Genomic DNA, 11483 nt, shown 5'->3' on the forward strand with positions numbered 1-11483 from the left:
CCCAGGCTTTATGGGGTTTTAAGGTTATAGACTCATCCCCCGATTGCTTCCTCTCGACACTCTGCCACAGCACAGTGCCCTTTGTTGTTTTACGGCAGGGTCTTGGGAGAGAAGCGAGACGATGTGTGAAACATCCTCCTGTACTGCTACCCTCCACACAGCGTCCTGCTGTCTGCGGCATGAGCCTCAAATGAGAGCCCCCCCGGCCCCAGCGACACCCCGACCCCGATCCGAACACGTCCTGTTACGACAGCGGGCCCGCCAGCACCAGCACAGCGGCGCAGAGTAGCCGCGGTGAGAGGAAGATGCGGTGTGAGATATGGCACAGTGGTCAGGCTGTTCTCAGCCATGAATGGACAGACGCTGTGGGAATGCCGGGCAGGAGCTTAGCGCTCGTGATACAGTGGGGAGGGGCAGCCTTTGGGACACTTGCAATGCAGTTGCGCAGGTACAAGTATGCCATTGGTTCAACTCCTTAAACACTTATAATTCATTCAATTACACAAATGTTACATTTTTAGAATTTTGCAAATGCTCTTGTCCTGAGCAACTTACACTGCTTACATTGATACTAAAAGTCCTAAATATTATTGTTACTATAATTATTATTGACTTGATTTTCCTTTCATAGTAGAACAATTTTCCAAACATGCTGGAATTATAGTGTCAAACAGGGAGGGAATATTCATTCGTGCTCACTATATAGCTGTCTGATTAGTATGGAATGTCTTCCATTCAACACTGTGGCCAATGTATCTTGGCGTGAACCTAAGCTGACAGAAGCTTCCCACACTCTGTGGCCAATCAGGAGCTGTCACAGGACACAGAAGGGAGCATTAATTACCTCATGCTAAATTTACTGCATTTCTGCCTGGAGGATAATGGGCATCTTCCAAATGAGCAGGTGAAGCGTGCATCAAAGAATGCCAGAGGATGCTGGGAAATAGCTGGCCTCCCAAAGAACGTTTTCTTCTTCTTTTCTAAAAGGCTTGTGCCATTGCAACTGCATTCCGTAATCACTTGAATCCCTTTTACGCCCCCCCCCCCTACCCCCCCCCCCCCCCCCCCCACCCCCCCCAAATAAAATGACAGAAGTGTGCAAGAGAAAAAACAATGAAGCTGATGCTTTTAGATTCTGCCTGCATGGGTGTTCTGAAGGTGCCAAAGCAGTCATATTTTACTGTAATATTTTTCTTGTTTTATTATATGGTTGTGTGAGATATGTTACATCTTTGGAAACATATATACACAGGGTTAATCAAAAATCTAACAAATGTATACAGACCGTTGGCATACAACTGACCATGCTCACATTCTCTAGTTACGCTGTTATTCTGTTATATAATATATATTAAACGTGTATCATTGAACTGTGCATTTTGAAAACAAGTGCTTTCCAGGTTTTTCTCAACCAGGAATTCATTTAAAAACAATTGCCATAAAAATCTCAACTTGTTCACCTCATCTAACTGGGCTTTTGAACCCAGGGTAATGCTGTTTTTGACTTGATTACAGTAAGGGCAACGGGCTTGTTGCTTTTCTGGATGGCCCTTTGGGGACTGGATACTCAATAGCAGTTTATTGTGAGCATGTCATTGAGCACAACACACTTCCATTGTCCTGCCACTGAATTTGAAACGTGGGAAATGTCACAAATCAAAAGCTTCAGAAAGCTTGTTCAAAGATCATATCTCTCAGACAAAAGAACACCTGGCTCCTGTGCATGGGATCTCTTTAAACACACAGGTATCTACTGTTACTTAAAGTTAGTGATTATTTAAAAAAGCTTCTATACTTTTTAAATGTTCTGTAAACTGTTCTGCATTAATTAAAGGAATACCATTTATCTATGAGTTCAATAGGGTTTGTGTGCACTTTATCAGATTAAAATGATAGAGTGCATAAGAAATTTTCACTTTGTGAATATGATTGAATAGAATATTACCATAATAGAATGCAATTATTATTAGCACTTACACTATGTAGGTAGACTTCATATTTTTACAATGGTACTGAAATCTCTCTACTTATTACTGAACGTTTACCACCCCTCCCCAAATAATAATAATAATAATAATAATAATGATAAATACTGCTGATATTGTGGTACCTGTTGCATCTCTCATTGACCACAGTGTCTACAACAGCTGTATCAATCCACATGATTTCTCCACTTAAATCAGTACAGGATGAGCACTCACAGCACTCACAAAATTTTGAACTCTTTGTATGTTTATTTTACTTTGTTTAGAACGCACCGTATTTAAAAGTTCATTTGAAATGTGCAGATTAAAATGAATGAAATAAACATACAAGGTAATAATGCTGAACATACATGTAATGTGGCACTCATAGCCTTGCTGTGATGGGGAAAAAGCACCTGCTGTGCTTTAATCTCCTGAGATAGGAGCCTGGATGTCAGTTGAGATTCTTCAGTCCCTCTCTGAGTTTTGGGAACTTGAAAGATGCCAATGCAACGCTGGCCATTCAGCTAAACAGACTCTGAGTCACTGAGCTCTGTGACAGCGTGGATCTCATGTGGAGAGGCAGGTGCAATATGGCGGTCTCCTGTGCCTCCCTTCATTAAGAACCTGGGAATCCACTGACCTCCTTTTGTATGCTTAAATCCCTCGCTGCACTTGGGTGCTGAATGGCATTCCAGTGTCATGTGGTCACACATTCACAGCAGGGGCGATGAAAAGACAGTTTGGGCGGGAAACCGCGGATGCCTCCTTTGGAACTGAGCGCACTGACCTTTTATGGTGAGCTTCTCGGTAGTCAGTTGTATTTGAGGTTATGAGTTTCCACAAACTGAGCCTGAAAAGAGAAATTGACTAAAATATGAGAAACATTGATCCATTTTATTTTAAAAAGCACAAACTAATTAATGATTAAGAATGATAAGGAAAACGAAATGTCTGCTTTCAAAAGTCAGTTCAAATTAAATAATTCCAAACATTAATTTTTCATATAGATATTATGTCAGTGAGAACTGAACTTACATTTTTCTCCTTGTTTTCAACGTGTACATCTGTAACTAAAACTTGCCTGTACAATAACAGTTTTTAAACTTTTCAAAACTTGGTAAAGTTTTTAGTTGGGGAAATCAGACATTCTCAAAATATATGGCTTGGTTATACACTGTTTTATTTATTTGTTTACTTATTTATTAAACTGATTACATTTTGATGATGATGATGATGATGAAGAAAGCAGAGATATTTTCTTCCATCTTCACAGGCCAGTGAACATCTGTGGTGAAACCCTGTCTATACATTCATGTGAAAACATTTTGTTGAAAAATGAAAGTTTACTAGCCGACTAGAACATAGCCTGGTTATATGCAGGTAAAACCTGAAGTACCTAGTCCATGAATCTAAAAACATCTCTCCACCTATATTTCCTCCCCTCTAGACATCTACATTCTTATAGCTTTCTTATTCTTTTCTTAGGTGTGCAGCAGATGAATGGTTTTGGTTTACAGAAGCGGACGCCCAGATGGTGCCTGAGGAGCAGGGCATGCTGGGATTATAGGCTGGTGAAAAGGGAAGAAGTGTGGGAAGTAAGAGCAGGGCCGGGGCTCTCCCGCATTCCTCTCTGAAGAGGGGCTCCTGTGTGACCGCAGCGCAGCTGGCTCAGCCAGCGCCTGAGGAGGGTTCATTGTCAGAAATACCCCCCTGGATTTGGGTCTTCCCTCTGAGAATGGAGAGAATGCCAACACTGCGATGCCTTTATGGCCACAGAATGGCTTATTTATTTGCGCTGAGAGTCACGGACCGCTTCTGGGAAACCATCCATTTGCACTGAGAGCAGAATTGCGCAGACATGTGCATGTGTGCGTGGCCAATTGAGTGCAAAAAATACCTGTTGCCTCCCACATCACTAACGTCTAAAAGTTAGTAAGTAATACTTATGATACCAAAGAAATCTGTATAAATTTTCCCAAAGAAAAACATGAAAAGAGAGAGTCAAAATGTTTCAAATATTTAAATTCCGAATGCCCAAACATTATTCTCTAATAAATAATAAACGGGTATAAATAATGGGTGGTATACTTTAAAAAATATATATCCCTCAAATAATCATAATCATACATTACACAATAACAATTGTCTCCTGCTTTACAGTGGGAATAACAACAGCCAGGTTTTGGAAGACACCTGCGTCCATAAAAAGCTGAGAGACTGTGTTAATACAACAATAACAATGAGGAAACAGGTGAGTTAAATAAAATGTGCCCACATGCCCATATATGCACATGCACAGACGCACACACACATCCAGAGGCACACTGCCATCTCTTATCTCAGCAGCAAGAAAGAGACCACAATTCTAGGGGGGAGGTCAGGCCTATTGACTGGGGAACGTGTGAGTCGGCTCCACCACTGGGTTTCCCACACTAGCCTCCCATTCACTGCTCAATATTCTCAGCAAAGGACAATGGAAGTGTGCCGTCAGAGAGGGGGCTGGATAATTGCATTTAATGGACATTCCCACAGGAACATCTGTGGGTCGTCTATGTAGGTGTGTGTGTGTGTGTGTCTGTGTGTGTGTGTGCGCGTTTATATTGAATTTTGAGAAATGAGTGAGGCCATAGATATTTTCACGCATATATATATGTATATATACATACACATATATACTGTATATGAATAGATTGCATGCATTATATACATATATATATATATATATATATATATATATATTTGTAACTAGTGACATTTCTAAGATTCTTCTTTAATGTTTGATAACAGAGGGCTATGCCCGATAATATGTAGAATCCTATCTATATAATTGTGTGCACACACAAACACACACACACAAATTTATTTGAAGTATCTTATCTACAGTATATAACTTTAGTGCACCCCCCCCCCCCATGTGAAATGGCTACTGTCTCATCCCCTCTTCATCTGCAGAAACCCTGTCTGATTGCGACTGGGACGTTCCCAGGTAATAAAAGTCTATGGCCGGTTTGTGTTGTTTATCACACAGTGTTGCTGATACATGGTGGACCAAACCCCCTGTGGAACAGCATGCAGCCAGTTAACCATGAAATTATTGATGTTTCTCCCATTGTTTGGCAGGACGCGCCCACTGGCCTCTGAGTGTGGGAAACCTAATCCAGCTCGGGGCCCATGGCTTTGTAATGCAAATCACCGGCTATAAATAGGAGGAAGGAATCCTTCAGCCAGATCACACTCAACCTGCTTCCACAGAGACACCAGGTCTTCACTCAAACCAGAATGGCACCTTGCTCCTACAGCACAGACTACATCAGCCTCAAGATGTCCGAAAAGGAAAGACATAAAGTGAGTATCAGGATCAGTGCGTTGATGAAAATCTGCCTGTGGGATTCAACCAGTTTGATTCATTGTTGTGTATATTTATAATGCTCAACTAACCTGTTTTCTCTTTTGTTCATTAACAGTTGAGAAAGCCAGTGGTGGAGAAGATGCGCAGGGATCGCATCAACAGCAGCATTGAGCAGCTCAAGGCCCTGCTGGAGACAGAGTTCCGCAAGAGCGACCCCAGCGCCAAGCTGGAGAAAGCCGACGTCCTGGAGATGACCGTCAGCTTCCTGAAGCAGCAGCTTCAGCCTCGGGCAGCGGCCAATCAGATGGGCTACAGCCACGGCTACTCTCAGTGTTGGGGAGAGGCTCTGCGCTACCTGTCCTTCAGCTCCAAGGGGAACGTCTCGGTCAAGCAGCGATATGGTTCACATGGCACCCAGGTGTCCACCAAGAAGCTGTGTCCTGAGTCCCCAGCCAGCTCCAAGCAGAGCCCTGTCACTGCAGGGCAGAGTGCTGGAGCTGGGCTGCCTCTCTGGAGGCCCTGGTAGAGACGCTGCACAGACTCTCACATGGATCCTTGAGGGGAGTTTGACTTCCTCTCAACTCGTAGGAAATACGCCTTTCCTTTATTTTCATATGTTTTATGTACTATTCATATTTTTTTTATGAGTATTACTGTTTTGCAGTGTTGGATCTCTCATAGAGGAAGATATAGTGGCCCTCCATGGCTTATTAATTCAATGGCTTCATATTGAAGGAACATTGAATTTGTGAATATATTGTATATGATCTGTGTAATTGTATGGTATGCATGTGAGGTTGAATCTCTTATGTCACCATTGACAAGCAGCAGATGTCTGCAATGTGTGCAGTTAAAACCCTTCTGCCTTCAGTGAAGATATCATGTAAGAGTGTTTTAAACTTTGTACTTACCTTTTTAAATATTTTGCATTGCAAATTATAGCACTTGCATCACATGAAAAAAGAAAAGGTTGAAATATTTTTGAATGTCAGAGCCATTGAGGAGAAAATCTTTTTCTTTCTGTCTAAAGCCTACCCCTGTGGTGACATTTCAGTGTTCCTTTTGTGAAGGAAATTGAGTAATGATGTTTGTATGGTGTTTGTGACACTTCTCAATTGCTCATTTAATAAATTCTTGATATGTACATCATGGTGTGGATATTTATGCCTTCGCTCTCAGTTCCTCGCCTAATCTCATTTTGTCGGGGAGAATATGAAAGTATTTTAGTAACCAAAGCCATTCCTAAAATACCCACAAACTTTTTTGTATTTGCAATTTTGCTCTCTGTTCATATTCTATAATGTTTTTTCTTGAAGAAATGTCAAAAACTTGAAGACAGCTCTCAACAATAGTTCTCTTCCATACACATATACCCTGCCAGGTACCTTTCAGGTAGAAATTTTCATTAAGAAAAAAAAATATTTTTGGGTTGTTTTATTTACAAAGCAAGGTTCTGGCATGTACTATGAATCTTGAATGTCAGTTAAATTTGTTCAATTAGTTTTAACTTCTCAGTTGGTATATGCAGTTTTATAGATAACATTTAATAGTGTGATATGTCTGGAAATATGTTAACCATCAATTAGAGCAGGCTTTGACTCAAAGTGATAATTGCAAACACTTGTCACATATTTTAAATTTTATATGTTATACATTTGAGGTTCATTGTAACCCATGGACCGTGGAGCCTACTTAAATTAGTAAAACATTGATAAAGAAAAAGAACTAGCTATTGTTGAAAAGCAAAATTTCTTTGCTTAAAGTGATGCAATATCACTTTAAGGGGTTTTTTATTTTTAGTTTATGTTTTCAATTGGCTCAAACAGTTTTTATGAGTAAAAAAGATATGCTTTGGATAATTGCAAAGCATCTTGCACAGTAGTGTCATGCCTCTAGAATTTGTACTTGCATAGGTTGATATTACCTGACTATTCTCCAAAAAATATTTGGCTGGAAATATTTTTTTTGGCACCTGTAAGCCAAGACTGCTGCTTTCAAGGTGGTGGTAGGATAGAAAAACTGATATTTATACTTATAATTGTTAATAAACAAACACTATCACAGTGTTTGGTTTAATGATTTGCCGTAGTTGATTAGGTACATTTGCATAGCATTTGATGGAAAATTGTACAGGTGTACATATGGCACTATAGCATTGATCATATGAGACCAACACTTAACAAAAAAGAAAATATTCAACATTCATTTAAAAAGATCAATTAAATAAATTATTCCCAACAATGTATTCAATGCGTCTGTAAAGGTGACATTACTGGTTGACTCTAAACTCAAATACAGGCTTGGCAGTGTCAGGGCCTAAGGCTCTGGATTTAAAGCCACAGGATCCATGTCTGAACGTGTGGATCACACACTTCTTGAAGTTTCTCACACTTCGGATGCAGATTGCAATCAATAGACAACCTCAATTACCCTGGGTGTGGCCCTGGGGGCTCTGTTGCCGAGATTACAGGGCTGGTGGCGGGAACAGTCTTCAAAGGACAGACGTGAGGGGAGGGGGGGAGAGGGGGGTCATATATAAAAGGGCTGAAATTCCTACTTAGATCACCCAATATGTATGTAATTACCCTCAAATTAAAGCTGTCAGTCATCACTTTAATCTAATGTTCAACTGTTATATTTTTTTTATCCAATGTGCTGGAGTACAGAGCCAAAACAATTGTAGCACAAGTACTTAATCACTGCTCTCTATATTAGATGTGTTGTGTTCTTTATATCACAGACACTAACACTCTCCTTCAAATCAAAGTTTAGTGCAAAGATCAAACATTTTCCAGCAAATAGAAAACATCTCTTAATGTTGCTGCCATGTAGTGACAATGTTATAGCATTGACAAAGCATTCCAGTTGCATTGTAATAACATTCTGTGTTCAATAAAACTTACAGCAGTGAAGCTGGGCTGTGCCATGCCACAGACAGTATACATGCGCCAGATACTCGACTCTGTTCTCCGTTTTATTGCTTTTTCACCCTTTGTTGTTTGGAATGCTCAGCCATACTTACCGCGTTCACTACTGCAACCTCTGCTGTTGATTTGGAAGCCCGCAAACAAACATGTGCTTGTCAACCGATGCTTATTTTCACACAGCAGTTTACCAGTTGGGCTTGAGCCAACGTGAGTCACAAGAAGATGCTTCACGCGCGGTTCAGTTAGCGAACTACGGGTGCTCAAGCAGCCAGTGGAGGTCGTTGGTGCTCGAATAGATTCTGTAATCCCAGCCAATTGAAACCTTACCTTTGTTTGCGTTAGCATCACCCTGTCGAGCTGCTGGCCTCAGTCAGCACTGACAAGGTGGGGAAGTAAAGCAGGTAGCTCTGCCTGTCCCCAGAAGTGCACATTTATGTAATATGCCTATCACTTGTGATTAATAGCTTTCTTAACTTTAAAATCATACACATTATCTTGAGGTTATTTGCCAAATCCATGCAATGAAACCAGAACATACCATTTCATTGTTTCTCATTCTGATGAAAAACAAGAGCAAATTCAAACATCTTGGAAGATATTGCAAAGATCCACTTGATTTATTTAGACTGTTAATGATCTACGTGTCCCGTGCTAACTGTCATATCTCCAGTTCAACGCTCAAGCGCCTGTCCAATCAGCTGTTTGAGAAAAAGCGAACTCTGGCATTGATAGGCGATTTAGTGTGGCACACGTCCTTTGTCCAAGAGTGAAAGGGAACAATGGGGGGAGAGAGTGTGGAAAAGCCCACCAGAAGCGGTGCTCACACACGTGCCCGTCACCAGGCTCTATGACTGCGCTGCCTGCCAGCTGTCTGACAAAACTCAGCCTGGTAGAACATCATCATAATTCTGTGGTTTACCGTTTTATACAGGAGCACTAGCGTGTGTGCACACATGCTCACAATCTCACTTATACACATGTGTGTGTTCATGCAGTTTCCCATATTTATCAAGGATCAGTGATCTGACAGGGTGTCTGACCGGAAAATAACGATGATAATATTATACATGCTTTAAATAGTTTGTCTAAAAATCACACTTGACAAGTGCCTCGTTGTTAATAATTATCATTTTGCACTTTGGCAAATGTTTTAAAACAATTTTACAGCAGATATGATCATTAAAGCACCATATGAAATGTGTGGAATGTGATGAAATATGCAATTGAATCATATGTACATTTAAATGGTTTTTATTATGAAACAACAATCATTAAAATTATGGATCATCAATATCTTAAATACAAGGCAATATACAGAACTCTGAGAGCATGGATCTAGCATGCATATAAAATTATTTCCTTTATCAAAGGTAACACATGTTTTTACTTTGAAACAAACCCAAGCAAATGTTTCTAAACACAGGAGAAATATTCTCTAAAAAATAGCTGCCATGAACAATTTTTCATCGCTAACATCCATTTCCATTTATTAAACAGACATAGGAATGAACTCCACAGGAGTCAGAAGATGAGATTAGAACATCTCTTCTACACATTTCTGAAAAAATCGAAATATCAAGGATTAAAAATAAAGGTACAGTAATTGTACATTAACGTAATATGGTTTTAAAGCAAAACAAATCTCACAAAACTGAATACATTTATCGAGCATATATTGAATTCAGCCGAATAGAATTCATCCTTCAATATGAAGACAACATAATACATATGAAAATAAGGGAAAGGCGTATTTCCTACGAGTTGAGAGGAAGTCAAACTCCCCTCAAGGATCCATGTGAGAGTCTGTGCAGCGTCTCTACCAGGGCCTCCAGAGAGGCAGCCCAGCTCCAGCACTCTGCCCTGCAGTGAAAGGGCTCTGCTTGGAGCTGGCTGGGGACTCAGGACACAGCTTCTTGGTGGACACCTGGGTGCCATGTGAACCATATCGCTGCTTGACCGAGACGTTCCCCTTGGAGCTGAAGGACAGGTAGCGCAGAGCCTCTCCCCAGCACTGAGAGTAGCCGTGGCTGTAGCCCATCTGATTGGCCGCTGCCCGAGGCTGAAGCTGCTGCTTCAGGAAGCTGACGGTCATCTCCAGGACGTCGGCTTTCTCCAGCTTGGCGCTGGGGTCGCTCTTGCGGAACTCTGTCTCCAGCAGGGCCTTGAGCTGCTCAATGCTGCTGTTGATGCGATCCCTGCGCATCTTCTCCACCACTGGCTTTCTCAACTGTTAATGAACAAAAGGGAAAACAGGTTAGTTGAGCATTATAAATATACACAACAATGAATCAAACTGGTTGAATCCCACAGGCAGATTTTCATCAACGCACTGATCCTGATACTCACTTTATGTCTTTCCTTTTCGGACATCTTGAGGCTGATGTAGTCTGTGCTGTAGGAGCAAGGTGCCATTCTGGTTTGAGTGAAGACCTGGTGTCTCTGTGGAAGCAGGTTGAGTGTGATCTGGCTGAAGGATTCCTTCCTCCTATTTATAGCCGGTGATTTGCATTACAAAGCCATGGGCCCCGAGCTAGATTAGGTTTCCCACACTCAGAGGCCAGTGGGCGCATCCTGCAAACAATGGGAGAAACATCAATAATTTCATGGTTAACTGGCTGCATGCTGTTCCACAGGGGGTTTGGTCCACCATGTATCAGCAACACTGTGTGATAAACAACACAAACCGGCCATAGACTTTTATTACCTGGGAACGTCCCAGTCGCAATCAGACAGGGTTTCTGCAGATGAAGAGGGGCAAGACAGTAGCCATTTCACATGGCGGGGGGGGGGGGGGGGGGGGGGGGGGGCGGCTTATGATAAGATTCTACACACAAATGTATGTTTGTGTATGTTTTTGTATGTATTCATATGTGTGTGTAAACTTTTATAGATTCTACACATTATCAGCCATAGCCCTCTGTTATCAAACATTAATCATCCTAGAATCCAGGAAATGTATATGTCTATATGTCTACTATGCATATATATATATATATATATACACACACCGATCAGCCACAACATAAAAACCAACCACCTAATATTGTGTATGTCCTCCTCGTGCCGCCAAAACAGCTCTGACCTGTCGAGGCATGGACTCCACCTCGGACACCTGAAGGTGTCCTCTGGTATATTTGGATTTCTGTATATATTTGTATCTACTGTATATTTGTATCTGATATTTTGTATCATATATATATATATATATATATATGTGTAGACCTGAAGATGTCTGTAGCC

General features: G+C 41.1%; 2 protein-coding genes across 2 annotated transcripts; one reads left to right on the forward strand and one right to left on the reverse strand.

The window, feature by feature from the left end:
• The first annotated feature begins 5212 nt into the window (after nucleotides 1–5212).
• LOC118208466 (transcription factor HES-5-like) lies at nucleotides 5213–6460 on the forward strand. Its single transcript, XM_035383183.1, has 2 exons — nucleotides 5213–5312; nucleotides 5432–6460. Exons 1-2 carry the CDS (start codon nucleotides 5247–5249, stop codon nucleotides 5840–5842), a joined length of 477 nt encoding a protein of 158 aa, XP_035239074.1. The 5' UTR covers nucleotides 5213–5246; the 3' UTR covers nucleotides 5843–6460.
• A 3102-nt stretch (nucleotides 6461–9562) lies between these two features.
• On the reverse strand, nucleotides 9563–10689 carry LOC118208526 (transcription factor HES-5-like). The gene is made up of 2 exons (XM_035383287.1): nucleotides 10590–10689; nucleotides 9563–10470 (listed from the first exon to the last, which is right to left on the reverse strand). The coding sequence occupies exons 1-2, from the start codon at nucleotides 10653–10655 to the stop codon at nucleotides 10060–10062; spliced, it is 477 nt and encodes a 158-aa protein (XP_035239178.1). The 5' UTR covers nucleotides 10656–10689; the 3' UTR covers nucleotides 9563–10059.
• Between the last annotated feature and the right edge of the window lie 794 nt (nucleotides 10690–11483).

The sequence above is a fragment of the Anguilla anguilla genome, chromosome 11 (genome assembly GCF_013347855.1).
Source record: "Anguilla anguilla isolate fAngAng1 chromosome 11, fAngAng1.pri, whole genome shotgun sequence".
Classification (NCBI taxonomy): domain Eukaryota; kingdom Metazoa; phylum Chordata; class Actinopteri; order Anguilliformes; family Anguillidae; genus Anguilla; species Anguilla anguilla.

Bases quoted from the DNA above. Each gene is read 5' to 3' on its own strand.
- LOC118208466 (XM_035383183.1), top strand. From the start codon at position 5,247: ATGGCACCTTGCTCCTACAGCACAGACTACATCAGCCTCAAGATGTCC. The intron at 5,313-5,431 runs GTGAGTATCAGG...GTTCATTAACAG, and splicing joins CCGAAAAGGAAAGACATAAA to TTGAGAAAGCCAGTGGTGGA.
- LOC118208526 (XM_035383287.1), bottom strand. From the start codon at position 10,655: ATGGCACCTTGCTCCTACAGCACAGACTACATCAGCCTCAAGATGTCC. The intron at 10,471-10,589 runs GTGAGTATCAGG...GTTCATTAACAG, and splicing joins CCGAAAAGGAAAGACATAAA to TTGAGAAAGCCAGTGGTGGA.